This window comes from Channa argus, chromosome 9, assembly GCF_033026475.1.
Source record: "Channa argus isolate prfri chromosome 9, Channa argus male v1.0, whole genome shotgun sequence".
In the NCBI taxonomy this organism is placed as follows: domain Eukaryota; kingdom Metazoa; phylum Chordata; class Actinopteri; order Anabantiformes; family Channidae; genus Channa; species Channa argus.
Genome location: NC_090205.1, coordinates 15,202,501 through 15,222,033, shown reverse-complemented (window position 1 = coordinate 15,222,033; position 19,533 = coordinate 15,202,501). Strand labels below are relative to the sequence as shown.

Here is a 19,533-nt window from a genome sequence, read left to right as displayed (position 1 = left end):
AGACTGACAGGATAACCGGTGATTGATGAGGATAATCACAATGCTGAGCAAGTTTTTTTTTAATTATTTGATAAGAGCTGCTTTACTACAGAGATATTAAAATACCGGTACATGAATCTACCTCATGTTCTTTATGAGATGATCTCCCTTATCACTGTTTAATCACAGAGGATTTTATTCTCTCATGTGTTCCTTTTGTTTTTGTTCTGACATGATTACACTGTGAATCAAAAGCAGCAAGGATCTGAATAAAAAATATTGTAGTTCATGGTCAAAGATGTGACAGGAGTTTACTGGCTAAAAGGGTCATTACTCACCTTCAAAAAATGAAGAGTGATGTTATCCGATGCACTCCACCCGGTGCCTCACTCTAGCAGCAAAACTACAATGCACATAAAAACAAAAACAAGCACTGTTATGTTAATGAGAGGGATGGTAATATTAAAATATTTGTAATTAAAGTAAAAGTAGCAATGCTGCAATGTGACAAACTCAAACACAGGTAAAAGTATTGTATTTCCTGAATAAACATCTTAAACACCTTAGGTATGAGCAGCAAACTGTCTTTTGTAGTTTAGACACTATTTTTAATGAAGAATGTCCTATTTTATCTAATAACTGTGGAAATTGGTATGTGGACATACTGCAAACACTAAAACCGGAAAACTGTGCTATAAAATTGTAAAGTACAATATATCAGTAATTTACTTTCCAGGAGAGACTCCAAACTTTATCACAAAACTAAAAACGGACTTGACTTGAGATTTGACACCTGTGAGACTCGCCTCATCTCAGATCAGCCTCCCAAAATATTAGCAAATTAAATGCAAAATGCAAAAAATGCAAATTACTCTTAAAGGACACCTTCACTGATATTGAACATTTGGTTCTAGTTTGGGTAGAACATATACATGCATCCAATTAATGTCCTTCTGACTTCCCTACATTAAAATATCTCTCTACATCTAGCCAAAAAATGCCTCCAGATGACATCACTTTAACGGAACCTTCAGTTCTGTTTACGTTATCTTGTTGTTCTTACTATGGAATTTCTAATCTTGGTAAACCTGCTTTTCCAGAGCTCCGCCGGATGACATCATCTGAAGTCCTACTGATGAAATACTTCACTTCCGCTAGAAGCAGAAAAATATTTTAATCCAGGGACATCAGAGACTCATGAATATGCACAGTTCTCACAATAATGTATTTGGCAGATTCTCACGGTTAAATTCTTTAATCCATTGTAGCCCCAGAGTGTGCGGCCGAGTGACTTAATAATCACACATCACAAAAGTCTTAAAACAGCTCTGCCTTCCACCTCTACAATGATTTATAATCCTGGACGATAATTTCATTGATTTATTTTGTCGTACACAACATGCTGTCATCACAACGCCACAGCGGAAGTGCAGGAAACCAGGAACCACAGCAGGTTACAGACGTGGTCTGCTGGAGATCCGCCTGTTAAAGCCAGCACAGCTAGCGCACCTTGAACACACAAGTTTCGGGGAAATATGGGGGGCTCTCAAAGCGTCGAGATACCAGGAGGAGGAACAGAAGGATATCATGTCCTCAGGGTAAGGGGAGTTTTAATGTCCGGGTGAAACGCTGTGAGTTAGAGAGAGCGGCTGTTATCTGCGGAGACGATGGGCAGGGCTCCTCTAGCTCAGGTTGCAATTCAGTAACTAAATAGTTAAGGTAGTAATTAAATGCCAGGTATTTTGCGGGACATCGAACATGTGTCGCTCATTCGTCAGCAAAGAAAGGCCGTTGCTTCTGTTGGTTAGCTGACGTTCAGTGCAACCGGTTAGCTAGGTGTCAGGGTATCTGACTAAATGCTCTTCTTTGAAGTGTTACGTGTGTCATATTAGCATTGGCTTCGAGCTTGCTGCACGTCGTGTAATGTTTGTGGTTGTTGTTTCATGAAATCATTATTTGTCTCGTATTTAAACTGTATGTATACATGCGACTGACTTGACGTGGTTATGCGAGCATGCGCAGTCGTGCGCAGCCATCAGACGTCTTGTTGGTGCTCTGGGTCTTTGGCAGCTGTCAGGATCCCGACGACATACGAGTTACCTGATTAACCGGAGTAGTCACCTTTTGACTACTTACATGGGTGTGTTTTCTTAGGATGAGGAAAAAATTCCTTAAAAAAAAAAAAAAAAGTTTGTGTTGCTGATTTAATGTATTTGTTTAATAACATTTGTGGCATTTTTAAACACTAAAACTTCACTCACAAACTCCCTCTAGCTGACTTTTTAATACACGTGTCCACTTTTTAAGTTTCAGATCATTTTTGACACATTTATTTCATAGGTTTAGATACTTATTTTGCATAATTGTCAAGTGTTTCACAAGAAAAAAGCAAATAAATAATAAAATTTGATTACTTCTCGAAAGTGTCTTACTGTCTATTATTTTTGAGGTGTTAAGTGTAGGGCTTAATCATCCTATCTTTACAATACTGTATTCTACAGGTGCAAGAGAATTCCCCCGGTCATCGTGCAGGACTGGAGCCATTCTTTGATTTCATAATTTCCGTTTGTGACACAAGACTGGTGAGTTTGATGCGATGTGAATAATAAAACTTCCTGTGTCTTCTGAAAGTTAATTTGCGGCTCCTGTTCAAGGTCACACTTTTAAGTCTGCGTCCTGATAATGTGTCCTATAATTACAAATATTTTAACAAATGACTTGAATTTGTTCTCTGATAGAACAAGGACAATGATGCACTAAAAGAGCTGCTGAAGATGAATGTGGAGAGGCCCATCAAAGTGCTGTTATACAGTAGCAAGACAATGACAGTGAGGGAGACGACTGTCACACCCAGCAACATGTGGGGTGGCCAGGGGCTTCTGGGGGTCAGTATTCGCTTCTGCAGTTTTGAAGGGGCCAATGAAAATGTCTGGCATGTTTTGGTGAGTGTGGCAGTCTGATCATTCCTGACCTTTTAACTAAAATATTTGTGTGGATAAATATTTTGTCTATCTTTTTTTGTGTATTTTATACAATTTGTGTTATGTTAACAAATATTGTTTTGAGTGTAGGAAGTAGAAATAAACTCGCCTGCAGCGCTGGCTGGTTTGAGGGCCTACACTGACTACATTATAGGAGCTGACACTGTCATGAATGAGGTACCTGCTTTGGTGATTGTATGTACAGTTGGCATAAAGTTGACAATAGAAATTAAAGTGCTGTGTTCTGTTTAAACAGAGCGAGGATCTGTTCTCCCTTGTTGAAACCCATGATAGAAAGGAGGTGAAGCTGTACGTCTACAACACAGACACAGACAACTGCCGCGAGGTACTCATCACTCCAAATTCTGACTGGGGTGGAGAGGGCAGGTATGAGTTATTGAGGAAATAATCTACATGAACTTTGTCTGTCCTTTCTTCAGCTGGAAACCATGTAATGAAAGTCATATAAATCTTGCTTGTAATTTAATTTTGGTATGATCTTGTTTTCTATCAGGAAAGGAAAATTTAGCAAAAGTAAGCCACTTAGGAAACACTGTAGAAAAACACTTTACAGGTGTTTACACAAAACCATATCTTGGTGCCAATCTGGTCCGCCCCCTTTACTACTAATTCATAAGTCCTAAAGACCAACTTTAAATGACAAAAATAAATAGTGAAATAGTATAATTTTACTATAAAATCATTACACGAAAACATTGTTAGACTCAGCCGACTGATGAGCTGAGAGATTGGACTGTTTTTATGTTTTCTATTTTATCTGCTGCTGTAATGAATTAGGTTTAAGTTAGGGTTTGGTATATTTCTTCAAGGTAATTTGGATTGAAAATATGATTCTAATAGTAAAATTCTACATTTTTCAACATTAGTTTTTCTATTTGCATTTTCAATCTCTAATGCTATTTTCAGTTTGTAGTAATGTCCTTTTCTGAGTAAATGGTGAATGTAAACATAAAATCAAATATACAGGGAAAGGATTGCCTTGTCCAATGATTGACAAACTTAAAAAAAATAGCATTTTTGTGAAAAAAAAAAACTCACTGAATTATTATGAATTGTAGTACGACGTCTCATTTATTGTACCAGATGATTACCTAGTTTATTTGTTGTTTTTTTTAGTCCTGTTGGATCCACTAGAGTGTAATGTTACTATTCACGTCATCATTAGGGCTTTTGTGAAATGTGTTGACCTTTTCATCTCAGTGTTTCTGTCTCTTCAGTCTAGGGTGTGGGATTGGTTATGGCTATCTGCATAGGATACCCACTCTCCAGTGTTCAGAGGGCAAGAAAATCAGTTTTCCTGCTCAGTCTCCTTACGAACCAGCACCTTCACCAAAAGATGGATTCACAGAGGTAGTCAGCACATCCGTTATTTGCCTCTAGAAGAAAACAATATTTTGTCCTCCGTTTCATTTCTTGTTGAATGATAACAAGGTAAAATAACTTATCTCACCAGGTGCATCTGTCAGCTGTCGTTCCCACCATTCCAGTTACTGTCTCTTCTGCATCAGCTGAATTTGATCAGTCTCTCGCTGGCTCGTCAGTCAGCTATAACCCAACAGTCACTACTAATCTACAGACAGGTACACTGTCATCCAGTTTGAATTGTTGTGAAATTAATATGTGCTGATGTATTGAAATGAAACATTACTGTCTATTAACATAATGCTAAAAGTTAAGTGAAAACATTTTTCAGGAGCTCCCATGGTTCCAATGCACAGTAACATACCCTCCTCACAGAGCCTTCCACTGTCTGTCAATTCTGCTGTAACACTACCAGGTAAGTGGATATTATTTGGGGCTTGACCTGACCTTATACGCAAGTCAGCTACTCTAAGCAAACTTGCATGACATTAGTATAACCTAGCATTGTTTTTTTGTTTTTTTTCACAGGTTTAGTGCCCTTACCCGGGGGCCTTCCACCCTTTCCTAAATTTCCAAACCTTAATGTTACTTTGCCAAACATGGGCCAAGTGTTGCCGCCTGGAGTTGGATTACAGCATACAGGTATTGAATTGTACTTGTTAGTTTTCAGGCAAGTTTTGAGGCTTTTTTATTATTGTCCACAAACTCCATGAAAAGTCCTAAACCGACAATGAATGATATTCAGGAATGCCTTTATCATTGTCCAAAACTATTAGCTCATCAGTTAGCCACAGTGCTGGACTGGCTGCTGATCATGGGCACAAGTTTATTTAATAGTGAATCCAAAATTCTGCTGTAGTAAACAAATCTGTAGCAACATTGCAAAAAAAAGATGTTTTAGGGCAACTTTTAAGCCCTAGTTTATTTCTTGCCGATTTTTGAAGATGTAATGTATGAACAAATGTGCTTAATGCTGTAAGGCACAGATGGACTAGATGTGTTGGAAAGTTAATTTTGGTCTTAGATTTGTTGACAATGCAGAATATGGCTTTTACAAATGTGCATTTTGTGGTTCTCTATGGGTGAAACCTTTCCTTTTAATACGATTGGAAGGGGGGGGACTCAATAAACCTTTTAAGAGCCTGTTAACCCTGGCCCATGTGAACGTTGTTTTTGCTTACTTTAGTTATATTCAATCTGGCATCTCTTACATTAGATTAAGATGGGGCCAATATGAACAAACCCATTGTTTGAAGAACAATATCCCTTAAAACTGCAGAAGAAAGTGTTTAAATACCAATCACCATCACAAATTATGTACTCTGTTCTTCTAGGTAATGTCTTTGTGTTGTACTCTGCAGGTCTTCCAACTCTTCCTCCTCTCACCATGCCTATTGTGGTTCCTGGTGTAACACTGCCTCCATCAGACTTTGTTCTTCCCCCAATCACTGCTAATGTATCTTCAGCTGTTACAAAAGATACATCTTCCATCATTCAAATGAACACTTCACTTAACCAAATGTCTGAATCAATAAATATCCCAATGTCTGTTGACTCATCTTAGCAGAGAGCACCATTTAAGGTGGGCTTGCTCTCAAGTCTGTAAATAAGTCTATTAGTTGCACCATTTCAGTTGACAAATTGCTCCTACAAACTTTTGTGAGAACTTCAGTATCAAGGACACTAGCACTACACTGTACACTCACATGCAATAATTTCTCAACAGACTTCAACAAAAAAACACTCTGGCAGCTGCAGTCCTGTACCTTTAGAGTTTGCTGATGGGCAGTGAAACAAAATATATAATTCAAACTATACAGCACATAAGAGTTTTGGATCACAATCCATTTACAGCATAAAAAGTGATAGACTATGATAGGTATAGACTATAGTATGTAGGGACACTGGTTACTATTAAGTGTGTAAGTATCTGTATCTTTCTTTAGGGTTCAGACTACTCAAGGTCTTCAGGGAAAAATGGGGAGAAAAACTACTGGGTTTTTTGTTTGCTGCAATGCTGTAGCTAATACAAAAAAAAATGTAATGGTTTGTAAAAAAGGTTTTTAATTGTTACCTTGATTAAACTGATGTATTTTCTCTAAGCCTTGTAGTCCTATGCTGATTTCTTAATAGTATATGCAGTACTTAACAAAGCCACACTGTGTCAGTGCAACATCAGAAAATAATACCAGGGAGACTGCACCCTAATACAGTGTGATATGAAGTAATGTAGTGGATGTTAAATTGTGTTCCACAATACTATTCACTGGGAGAAAGTTTCCTGGTATTAATTATTCACTCTTGGCAGAACTGTACAACTTGTACCCAAAGTAGAACATACAGCCCATGAAAAAATTAAGAGCAACAAAGCAGCAAAATGAAATCACTCCAGGAAACCAGTTTTAAACAGGAAAAGTTTAACTCGTACATATTACTGCTGCAGCTCATTTGAAAATTCACCTTTCCAACCAATCTTAATATTCCTGCATAGGATTTTATACATTGTAATTTTTCTACATTTGGTTACTTTGTGCATTAAATGTAAGTATGCTGCCCAAACCTACATGTCACTAGATGTCACTTGTATGCTACACATTACATTCTTCTGGCTAACTCAAATTAAAGCCTAACATTTGTGAAAACAAAACCATTTAGCCAAATCAACAGTGAAATATTTGCTCTACGATGACTGTCATCACAGTAAGTTAACTTCTAGCAGCTAAATCATTTGCACGCTGGCAGGACCATGTTATTTAATCTAACGACTGGCTGCCAAGTCTCCCTTTGGCCCTTTAAGGCTTTATCCATCAGCAACATCTGAACAGAGTACAATCACATTTTCTTCATTGTACGTCATTTTCAGTGCTTTTGACAGACGTTCAAAAGATCCTTTTACCCAATGTCCATCACTGTCTCTCCATTGGTCAAGCCCTGGTAAACACAAGAAGCAGCCTGGCACAGGTCAGAAGGTTCTCATCTGTGTCCTGCTCCTCTTGTTGCTTGCTGGTTCTCTCAGCCTGAGCATTTGAGGAGATCTGCAGGCCTGGAAGCAACTTTGTCAGTTTGTTTTTCTGTCATAGTCCAAGGCTGTCAGTATGACATTATGCTGGAGGTTGCTGGTCCTGAGCCAGCAGCACTCATCTGCAGATTTCCAGAGGAGCTTGACCGCCGCATGTGAGGAAGCAGGTAGGGGTCACTTCCCAGCTGGTGAACGTCGATCCGGTCCTCCTTCCTGTATGCCAGGCATCGCCTTATGAAGGCCTGAAGGGTGAAAGAACAGTACTGTTAGTGTTAGGATTGTTTTATGATACATTTGTCCTTGATAATGTTAGATATTTTTAACATTCACTTACCTTTGCTTCATTACTGGCAACAGGTTTGACAGGGAATTGGACATCCGTAGCTTTAAGTATAGTGTTCTCCTGCAGGATATCCTGTTGTGACTGATTGTGGCCAAAAGGCTGCAAAAGAGGAATAATGCCTAATTATCAGGAACAAAAACACATAAGAGGAACAAACAAAAAAAACTTTATTATCTCCTTACCTTTCGTCCATACAGACACTGGAAAAAAATAACACCCACAGACCAAACGTCCACCTTATTGGAGATCTTTGGAGGCTCTTTACCAACCACAAAACATTCAGGAGGGAGGTACCTAAGATTATAGATATGGTTTAGTGTCTTTACTAGCTGCCTGTTAACCCCTAACTTCAGTGATGGAAAATAACTTTATAAAACAGAATTACTGTAATGAAGTGCCACTAAGGTCCTTCAACTTTTACGAACAAAACATATGAATTTATAATATATGATGGTGATATGACATGAAGCAAGTACTGCTTACATGTTAATAATAAAACACTGACTGGATTCTTGTTCATAGTATTGATAATGCTTCCTCCCCACAGTGTATGTCTTTATATGTGATATATGTACTGTAAACAATTTGTCTCACCAATAGGTCCCAGCACCCTGTGACGTCAGGTCCATCCCATCTACCCCGTAGTTGTCATCATCCATGATTTTGGACAAACCAAAGTCAGTAATTTTGATTTCCCCACAGGCTGTGCCATCCACTAACAAGATATTTCCTGGAAACCACAGTAAAATAAGTCGGCACTAGAAAACCAGGCACAGGTATCTAACTTTCCATGACATAATCATGTTTAAAATGTAGTAAAAGTCATTTATTTGATGTGCTTATAAAATTGTCTAGAAATGTATGATCACCTGGCTTAAGGTCGTAATGGATGATAGGTGGTTTGATTTCATTCAGGTATTTTAGTGCGTTTACAATCTGCATGACTATGGACCGACCCTCCTTCTCAGACATTAGCTTATGCTGCTTCAAGTAGAAGTCCAAATCGTTGCCTTCGCAGTACTCCATAACGGTGCAAAATCTAATGAATGAAAAACAGAATTACAGCACACTTCCACCAGCAATCAACTGAAAAGTTTTTTAATTGCAAGACAGAGAGTGACTAACGTGTCTGTGTCCAGTGAGAAGTAGTCATAAAGTTTCACAATTCGGGGATGGTCCAGCTCCTTGTGTATTCTGTACTCTCGACATGCATGCCTGCAGAGAGGTCAACGCTTTTGTTAAAAACCAAAGCAAGAAATTGCAGGTGGTCTACTCTGCACTTACAACCAGGATTTGTGGTGTATGGCGTGGAGTATCAATACACTAAAAGCAGAGAACATCAGAACAACATGTTTAAACACAATACATTTGAAACACTAATTATAGTATACTAAATGCGAGGTGACAATTGCGATCGAAAGATCGCATACACTTAACATGGACATGAGTATCATGGCAATATTTAGGCTTTAAATTATTCCTTTGGGCAGCTGAGGTATAAAGATTGTACAGCATAAATCTTTAATTTAAAAAAAAAAAAAGTAATATTTATAAATACAGAGTCACAGCTACACATAATCAGTGGTTCGGAACGTTCTAAAATGGCCTCTTATTTTCCTGTTACTGATCATGATTGACTACAGCTGGTGGCTTCTATGTGCCAACAGAAGGAGGGTTTATTTGACAGCCCTTACTGAACTTATTTGGAGTTACAGCCACTTTCCAAGGTCTAACGCAAAAGAAGTGGATACTAATTTGGATAGTCAGGAGCAACCTATAAAGCACCAAGACACGGGCCTGCCACGAGCTGGATTAAATGATACATGAAATAATGAAGGAGGAGAACTGGCCAAAAGGTTTTAGCATAATCTCAAACTATAGACTGGATGGTTGAATCCTGGACACCCTTGTGTGTTCCAACAGGACAAATACCCCAAAATATACTTTAAAGTTGGATGTAGAATGGATCATGCAGGGTTTTGGAATGACCTTCTCAAAGCCCTGAATTCAACCCTATCAAAACTATCTGGACCATGTTTGAAAGATGGGTCTGTGCCTCAAAACCAAAACATCCAATTGGAGCTTCTGCCAAGAAGAGTAGTCAAACATCCAACAAAGCTCTCCCACAAGTTTGATGAAGGCTATACTCTGCAAAAAGTGAAATTTACCAAAATGTCAGAAAAACCTGTTTTAGACACCCCTTTGTACAGTGTGTTTTACAGTCAATCTGGCACTGGCAAAAAACTAAACAAAACCAAGAAAATAACAAAAACAAAAACAAAAACACACCAACAATAACATGAAAACTGTTTAAAGAAATCATTAAAAGCCCCAAATTGCCATAACAGCTAAGTAAATGATAAGTGTATGTAAACTATTGATTTCAAATGTACACATTTCCACAGACTAACATACTTGTGATAGTTCTCCTTTTTTTCTTCTCTCCAGTTCTTGTTAAGTTGGTGAATTTTCACAGCAGCGTATCGTTGCTCAATCAAGTCAAAAGACTGCCACAACACACATACAAAAGGTTTGCTTATAATAGGGAAGCAGCACTTGGTGGTTTTTAATTTATAAATTGTATTATTAACATTTAATGACTTACCTTGTAAACTTCACTAAAGCCACCTCTTCCTAGAAGGTGCAGGAGCAGATACCGTTCATTCAACGTTGGGTGATCTTTAAATCTTTGGATGGGAAAAATAAAACCACAGAAAACAATTTAAATTATTGATACAGAAACACTCCGTGACAGATTCTTTAATATTTGCTTACCAATGTCATGATAAAGACAACAGTGAAAGTGCTCCTTAATGTACCACTACAGCTCTGGACATTGGCCTTATCATGTTCCAATGACAGTTCAGTAACTGTCAGCATATTGAGACTCACTGTGAGCTGTCTTCATTATTTATTCTCTTCAGCTCTCGAATGTGAAGGTTGCGCACTCTCTCCAGACGCTCCAGCTCCGCCTGGATCTCAGCTTCTTCCTATAAATGATTCAAGCACACAAACACACAAATGCACCGAAGGAACTTCAGAGAACTGACTACAATGAGAGGAGCTCATCAAACCCCACTTTTACACAGATGACTAGTTCTGTATTAAATATTAACGGTTGACTTGGTTCAGAGTCTGTCAGGAGTTGTCTGTGATGCTTATTCAATGGGATGAAACAAATGAATACATACACAAACTACAGGTTCACTCCATCCTTAGGGTGATTCACAGAAGAGTAAGTATTTTGGCTCCGGAAACAAGAGAATCTGGCTGAATATTTTCAATTTTCCTCACATTGAGGATAAAGTTTTACTACAATTAACAATTAATAAGACTGACTGATTAGGTTAGGTTATATCGTCTAGGTGGGAAATCAGCCTTTTTTATAGTCGACCCAGGATAAACTCAGTGAGTAACTCATGAAATTAGTTTGTACATTTAATCTTGTTTTTGTTTGACATGTTCTTCATTTGACAAACCTTCTTGAGATGTCCCAGCCGCAGTTTGAAGATCTCTTCCTGTTCATGGTACTCCGCTAATGACAGCCTTTCCAGGATCAAAGAAATGAGACAGGAAAACAAGAAAAGCGTTTGTCGACAGAACCTCGATGTTAAATCAGATAATTACAATCAGCTATTCACAATCAAAACAAATGAACTTGCTTTACAACTGCTAACACAAAAGAACTAAATCAAAGACAATGCTGAACTTCAATGCTGTGATTTTGCCTGGGGCTGCTATGATATGTATGATTAACACCAAGCCTGGACTTACAGCTGAGGTAGGCTGGGTTTTAGAAAGGGATCACTTTCTGCTCCATTCACTGCCTTGGTTTTGCGTTGCTTTGGCTCCGAGTTTGTGGTTGGTGCTTGGGAGTTGCTGGAGGATGGAGGTTTCCTCTTGGCTAGAAGTTTTCTCTGCCTCTCAATATCCTCTCTCTGTTGGTTTATCCACTCCTGCTGTCTACAGATTGAAAAAAGAAAAAAAAAAGTGTTCAAATAAAAACTATTAACTACATCTCATCCAAACCCTTAATTTAAAACCACAGGAAAAATTATCAGCCAATATGAAAGCTGTAGTGCTACTTTGAGGGCTGTGTCTAAAATTTCCAAAGTTGAAACTGATCCACCAGTTTCAGCCAATGCTTAGAATATTTAGGGTGGATGGGGTTGTGTTTAAGGGCTCCACCCAAGTGGAGAGCAGCTGCTTGAAGCTAAACTCCTATAATATCCTACATGCAATGATGACGTGGCTATCAAAGGAACAAAGACTTTTCCTAGTGGCTTGTTGCACAATGTAAATGGTGATCTGCCTTGTCCAGATGGCAGCATAGTCCAACATGGTTCTGTGTGGCAGTCATCTCACTGTTTGTCTGTTTCTGTCCCACTTTACGTTCGGCTCGAGTACGTCCGTTTTAGTGAGAGAGGAGTTTAATGGCTTATTAGTTGCCAGATTGTACAAGTCTGGATAGTTATTAGTTAAAATAACCTGCTGTTTTTTTCCCTAAAGCTCCTGTATTTGCGCCGCAGCTGCACTAATGGAGTGGCTCCATTCAAATAAATGAAAATCCATGTCTTTCAGGCAGTGCTACTAATGGTCTTAACAATGCTTTTGAATAAATGTCATAATTCCTTCTTATTATAACAAGATTGTAGCCTTCACCTTGAAAAGAAAAAATCCTCACTATCTCAGTAATACAGTCTTACTTGACAAGATTTTGGAAGGCATAGCCATCTGTCCACTGCTCTGTGAATGATGCTCCATGTCTCACTGTAGTGAAATGGCCCAAACGTAGCCTATCTTGCATACTCTTCTCTCGACAGGCCTGCTTCTCTTGAGTGCTCTGTGGAATAAAACAAAATATGAGTTGCATGGAAGTATGAAAACATTTAAATGTTGAATTTTCATAAAGGGTTAAGGAAAACACATTTACCTTTTCTATAAGCAACTTCTTGCTCATGGTGATGCATTTATTCAAGCGTTCCTTGTACTTTTCAAGTAATTTTTGTTGTTCATCTATCTGTCTCCTGAGATCACAGTTAGTCTATGAAGAAACAAGCATTTTAGCAGTCTCACAAGTTACATTTACTCCCAATCCACCAATCCTAGTTTTTACCAAACATTACTCTGTGTGTAATAACATCACAGTCAAGTAAGGCCTTTCTGTAACATAAACTGCAAATTTCTCCTTACCCTTAGCAAATCATCTATTCTCCCCTCCTTCTTCTCAAGGTCTAGATTCTTAGTGCTTTCAAGGGCAGCCAATTTCAACACTGTAAGGTCAGTCTAGAATGGAATACAACAAAAGGGTTTAAAACATCCCAGCAATCTTAAACATTCAAAAGTAATAATGAAAAGCATCCCACTTACCTGCACCAGTTTTACTGCTAGCTGCCTTGGATGTGTCATGTGGTCCCCAAAAGATAGACTAGTAGGAGATGAACTATTTTGTCTAACCTGCAAAAGAAGAGACAGAACCTCTTTCATGACAGGGCAATGCCAAGTTAGGCAGAAAGGGAGAATTTGAATACATGATTTATACTTACAGTAGTGCCCTGAGTGGAATGGGAATGTGAGTTCTGTGGTGAACGAATTACTGGTGGGAAACCTCTCACAGGACTGGACCCATTTCCTCCCTGGAACTAAAAGTTAATAAGACCACAAGTGATTACACTGGACGTCATTTGGCAACAGTGGCTCTGCGGTTGAAACAGATTACACCTCAGTACATTCAATACACTTATTTTCAATGTATCAAACACCAAACCTACATCAAAATAATCGCTTATTTTGGGTCCCCGCACAATTGATTTTCCTGTGAAGAAAAAATAAGCAAGAGTTTTGGGATTAATTCAAATACTTTCAAGAAATACAGCAATAAGCAAGAGCTAAGGTCTATATAGTTTATCATAAAAACACTCACCTTGGCTGCTCTCTGAGAGGATTTCAGGTTTCCTTTTTCTGCCTCTGGTTGTTTCAGATTGTTTCTTCTCTGGGGTCTGAAAGACATTTCATTCAAACAATCTTTTACAAAGTAACAATAACACCAACAATGAATTGGCTCAGGTAGACAGTCTAAGCTGCAACAGTCATACCTTATGATATCATATACTTACCGAGTAAGCTGGAGAATTGCCTCGTTTAACATCTGACCCCTATTAGGTGAGAATGAAACATGAGAAACATTGACAGAACATCTGTTGTCAACCAGCAGTCTTTTCTTATAAAAATACTTTTTACAACAGTAATACTTTATTACTTGTTTTATTCTCTTGAGAGAGACAAGAAATCTTCAAGAATGAGTGTAAAATACTCATGAAGTCACAATTAGTGAATGACTGTGATTAATTTCTCAGTGGCATTTTATACATCAGAAACATCTAATAAACTTTGTCCAAGAAATTTATACCCGAGCAGTAAATCTCAATGTCTGATGGTGAATTCACACATTGGATTTAAATACAACAAACACCGAACATTGTTGCTGCAGCCTTAGAGGACATTGGCACAGACAAGTGTTACTGCAAAAAAATAAAATAAAATATTGGGGCTGCAGTGGTCTGGGTGTGCTGCTATAGTGCACACTATAGTCATTAAATGCCAGGACACAACATGGCAGTTGCCACCCTGTACTGTATTAATGCAACTCTGGCCCTTAAGTAGAAAAAATAAAATAAAATAAAATGTGACTTAGTAATAAAGTAGCTATTTTTAAAACTCTAGCTCAGAGAACTCTGCATTAACAACTAACTACTAACTGCTTTGCATGAACCATCTCTCCAAAAAAGCACCAATGACTTAACATCACTCCTGTATGTTCAGAACCAGAATGAAACCAAATCTTCCTGGTTGGCATCCAAAAGTAAGAAAATCTCATTCAAAATCCTGAGAATTTAAATGTCACCGCTCAAAAACAAATCTATACTTGACACATGGCCTTTATCAACAGTATGTCTTGTAACTTACTTGGTGTTTTGACATAAATATGGTGGGTTTAAAAAAAAAAAAGATCTAATATAGTTGTTTATTTAATAATTAGGTTTGTAGCGACCTTTAAAGAACATAATTTCCCTTGAGATCTAGCTGTTCATGGGCTAAACACCATAGCTTGACAAAAAACAAAAAACAAGCCCATGCGTCACAGTAAATTATGACATATGTAATATCAGAAGGACATAGAGGACAGAATGCTGTGTAAGTTCTTTTGACTGCAAATGTTGCATATACAATTGCAAAATTATTATGTTGAAAGAGAATGTTGGCTTGTTTTATGGATGTAGATTAAACTGGTACAATAATGTACTGCAAGTACCTGCTCTACCACAGTTGTATTTTTTTCTGCATTATCGTCATCAACCGTTCTAAAAAAAAAAAATCATAAATGTTTTTACTTGTTGTGCTGTGGTAGCTGGCAACTTGGAAAGAAATATCAAGGAGAAAATGGTCATTTTACAAAGAATGACAAAAGAAATGCTTTTGTCAGACTGTATCGAGTTGCTAATGCTAGTTAAATGGAAGCTCATGTCATGTAATCAATTTAGTTTACAATTTAGGATGGATGGACGAAAAGAGCTGAAGGAAACTAAAAAGGAAAACCTTGTTCCACTCGTTAACTTTGCTTGGCTCCATAGTAGTCAGCAAAATAATTGTGAAAAAGCACTGAAGCACCCTGTGTAGCCAGCGTCTGTCATCTTATCCAAAGACAATCTTGGCATCTAAACGAAGTAAGCGTAAAAAAAGTTTACAAGAAGGACAAAACATTTGGACCTCTGTACCTCTGACTCCTTGTCGCTTGAAGATCCCAGGCTTCCAAAACTGTGATTGGAGCATTCATTATTGGTAAAACCCTGAAAAAATGTTATTTTAGGATGAGACTAAAAGTAATATTTTGACCAATTATTCCAAACCAACACTGAGATAACTGACAGTGCTAAATGTTCACTCACTTTGGTTCCCCCACTTGTGCTGCCAGTGCTGCCCCCTGTGCTGCCACTGACCCCACCCATAAAGCGTGCCTCCAGCAGCTCCTGTCTCCGGGGGTCCAGGCTGTGCAGCTCTTCCATGGTGCCTGGGAGGATTAGTAACAATTCGTATCTTGTCTCAGTTACTCAAGGATCAGCTTAATTGAAGCCTAAATGCTCATTCAAGAGCAGAAGAGACGGTACCAATGAGTCAGAGAGTCGCGTTATGATAAATTTAACTTACAATGTGAAACTGACAGATCACAATCTTTTATCCTAGCCAAGAATATAGGCCAAGACTAAATGTATGCATATTCCCTTGTGACATTTCCAGGACAAGTTTCCTTCTACATTTGTGTAGCAGTTAGGAGATAAGCAGAATTTGGTTTACTCATGTTAGCCCAGCTAAATCTTTTAGGAGAGGCTCAAAATTACTACTTTCACCACCAATGATAATTAAGATCTCTAAATAATTTGTTACAACTCAAAATTTAGAAAACAAGTTCAAGGGTAACAATGATTTATGTACAGCATCACTATTATCATGAGAGACCAAGAGAAATGTTTTGACTGCTACTCAGTGATGAATACTGTGCCCCGGTGGGACTGTATGTGAGCACCCTGGGCTTCCATGTTGCTGCAGACTCAGAGGGGTCTGCCTACTAAATCTTTGCATTAATGAGACAACCATTTTGAATCTTCAAAAAGCTATGGAGGGTTGGCACTATTTCAGAGTGCAGTAGGCAGGGGGATGAATAAAATAAATTTAAGTGTAAGAAAACACAATATACAGAGACATTGTCACTAAAAAGGACAAAATCTCAACTACTAGCAATGGAGCCTTCTTGTATTAGTTAACCAAAATCTTCACATACAATGAAATTGTTTACAAACTTCCTAGAATATATTTTAAGTCCCCAGGCATAAAGACATAATGCAGCTGGTTTTGTGGATGACATTGATGGACTGAAGCTAATTTGAAATAGCAAAGATTAGTCAAATGATGAATATGTGCATCAATCTAGATAAACATTCACTTAACTTCCATTTAAAGCTACTCACATATCAACTATGACAGCTGAAAGGGCTAGTCAAAAACTAGTTGTGGCATACGAGTAGGTGAATAAGAAATAAAGACAATAAAATACACTAAATAGACAGAATGGGACTGGTGTGGAATCATCTAATACACCCCAAGATGAGTGAGACTTCAGTTAATCAAATACCAGGGGTCATTTCCAAAGTATGTCAAGTAAGTCATGACAAAGATTAAATCTGCTTTAAATACAAAAGCAATACAAAATCTAATCACAACAAGTCTGCCCATAAATGTGTTATAACATGTTAATCAATGTATGCAGGGGGATAAAGTGTGGAAAACACTAGGCCACCGTATCTGCTGTAATGTCTAAATGCACACACACACAAACACCTTAAAATAGTACAACTAAATAAGGTTGTACTATTTGCCATTCTGTATTTAATACAAACACAGCTTTAGAAAGAATAGAAACAAAAAGCCATTCAACACTCTCTTAACAACAACACTGTGCCAAAGTTATGTCCTACAGTACAGTCACCACGACACAGGGCCATTTCAGTGTGCACATAAAACAATCTGAAAAATTAACTCAAACAGGTAGGACACAAACAAATGTTGTAATTAATACAATATTGTGGGTGTATGGTATGAAATAACTCATGCTATTCATTCAAATTAGCTCCCGTTGACCAATGACACCCACAAACCATCTGCAAATTTGCTTACACTTCAGTGTTAAAAAATATATTTCAATAAATTAGTTGATAATTTAAATGTGTGTGTGTATGGCTAATATACCATGATGATTGTTCTGGACAAATTTTAGATTTTGTTTAGGTTAATTATTTTGAGAAATGTGTTAGTCACACATCTATATTCAGACACAAGCAGATCAATTAGGTTTTCTTTAAACAAATGTTTTGATACTCTCATGATTATCAGTTATTCCAAATCATCATCATATAAAACAGTGTACTGAAATCCAATGAGAAGGCAAGTCTAACAACATGCATAAAAGTGTCTAAAAAAATAAACTGTCTATCGCAATTAAGCAGGAGCACACAATGTATGACTGGACAAATGATACTGGTTATGTGGTTTATTAATAGAGTTTTCCTTGCCAACCTGTACTGCTTATTAGAACCCTATTTTGCCATTTTATGTCAACCACTTTAGCATCACCATTTTCCCTGATAAGTTCATTTCTTGTTCCACAGCAACAAAGTAAGCCTGTCACATTTCAAATAATGGTTCTGTGACTTCTAACCAAATTGTGATCTATTTTACTGAAGTCCTTCACCGCAATCATCTGTCTTATACAACTATAGTATGGATTGGCATCTAGCATCTGCTGCCAATTTGATAGTAATAAAGCATTGTGGCAGTAACCCGTAACAATATAAGAATCAAGACATAGGGTACAGGCTATATTAGTTCACTTTCTTTTATACCTATTCTAATAAATGGCACAATCTTCAACTTTCACCTCGAAACAGTTCTATTGACAAGTATAACTCATGAACTGAAAAAATGACTGGTATGTTCAATGTTACTTCATCATGAGCACCACAAAATATTTATTGAAAGCAGTTGTTGAAACCGTTCAAGCAAACCTGCTAAAATTGTATGAGTGTGCATCGCAAACTATCATCTTTATAGTAAGCTGTAACCCTCCTACCTTTGCACACATTTGGATTGCAGAGATAGAGCCATAACCATCTTTTGCCCAGAATTGTTTTTGACAATTTCACATCATAAATACAAATCACCTGTCTGACGTCTTAAACATTTCCCTTAATTTTAAACACAGAGGGAAGGCATTGCATACCCATTATCTTTATTCAAGCCCCTGCAGGAACAAGTGGTTGAACCCTAACAACCCTGTCTGTGGATGTCATTTTAACTCCATGCTGCACAGCAGTGACCACCTGTTTATGGCAAGACACTTGGACACACTTAAAAATATGGGCTGAATTAGTCTTACCTAGTTTAAATCACTGCCAACTTAAGTTAAACGAAAAGCACACACAACAGTCTCTCAATATCTAATATTTTGGCAGTCATCACTGTTTAATGTTCAACTACTGCATTTGACATCGTTATCAGACGTATCTAAATGCTGAATGCAAAGCTGAACAAAAATTCTCCATCATTTCAAAGTTAATGGGACTGTAAGGAAGCGTGACAACTTAGGTTAACTCAAGTGACAACTAGATATGGTCTCCAAAAATGACCAAATGTGCACCAATATTTTGGCTGGTATAGGTTAGCATGCAGCATAGGCCAAAGCAGCTGGTGTCCCATTGGTCTCCCCTGAGTTTTCGTTTTTGTTGGGGCACATAGGCACATAGCACTTTACCTTAAGTTAGTAACACAAAAAAGGTCTAACAAGACGACCTACTACCCCATGTAGTAGCATCTCTAGCATGGGGTTGTGTTAAAAAACACAGCTGCACCTAACGCTGGACTCATACGGTCATGTTTAAAGCCCATTTAAAACTATTTGTGCACCGTTAGGTGATGAATAAAGTCCGTTACTCGTGCAGAGACGATGTGATAATTGTAGGCAAACAACAAAATAATCGCTAATAGTGTGGCGCACTCCTATTACTTACATTAATTGCCACCATTCCTGTGATATAACGTTAACCATCACCAGAAATTGATTCCTCAGCCTGCTGTTACACATCAATTTCAAATCTTTCTTCAACTTGACTAGTGTTCGCTTTTAAAACGCCAGCACGCTTGAAGGAAAGATGCACCGACTGTAGCCGCAGCCTTTCAGCTTTGGAAAAGGGTTATCGCCATTATGCACGTATTTGTCT

At 37.9% G+C, this 19,533-nt stretch overlaps 2 protein-coding genes across 2 annotated transcripts in view; one reads left to right on the top strand and one right to left on the bottom strand.

The window, feature by feature from the left end:
• Positions 1-1,388: 1,388 nt before the first annotated feature.
• Positions 1,389-6,445, top strand: LOC137133110 (Golgi reassembly-stacking protein 2-like). Its single transcript, XM_067516330.1, has 10 exons — positions 1,389-1,577; positions 2,481-2,561; positions 2,718-2,921; positions 3,051-3,137; positions 3,217-3,347; positions 4,199-4,331; positions 4,435-4,561; positions 4,675-4,758; positions 4,872-4,985; positions 5,705-6,445. The coding sequence occupies exons 1-10, from the start codon at positions 1,515-1,517 to the stop codon at positions 5,905-5,907; spliced, it is 1,227 nt and encodes a 408-aa protein (XP_067372431.1). The 5' UTR covers positions 1,389-1,514; the 3' UTR covers positions 5,908-6,445.
• A 293-nt stretch (positions 6,446-6,738) lies between these two features.
• The window catches only part of tlk1a (tousled-like kinase 1a), a 13,478-nt gene continuing 683 nt past the window's right edge, over positions 6,739-19,533 (bottom strand). Inside the window, 21 exon segments of the mRNA XM_067516312.1 lie at positions 6,739-7,604; positions 7,697-7,804; positions 7,888-7,999; positions 8,300-8,435; positions 8,575-8,744; positions 8,831-8,920; positions 10,121-10,212; positions 10,311-10,392; positions 10,598-10,695; positions 11,185-11,251; positions 11,480-11,668; positions 12,412-12,548; positions 12,639-12,749; positions 12,899-12,991; positions 13,076-13,162; positions 13,252-13,347; positions 13,477-13,520; positions 13,629-13,704; positions 13,822-13,860; positions 15,481-15,552; positions 15,652-15,773. Coding sequence (XP_067372413.1) covers positions 7,434-7,604; positions 7,697-7,804; positions 7,888-7,999; positions 8,300-8,435; positions 8,575-8,744; positions 8,831-8,920; positions 10,121-10,212; positions 10,311-10,392; positions 10,598-10,695; positions 11,185-11,251; positions 11,480-11,668; positions 12,412-12,548; positions 12,639-12,749; positions 12,899-12,991; positions 13,076-13,162; positions 13,252-13,347; positions 13,477-13,520; positions 13,629-13,704; positions 13,822-13,860; positions 15,481-15,552; positions 15,652-15,773 — 2,192 coding nt within the window. The 3' untranslated portion in view covers positions 6,739-7,433.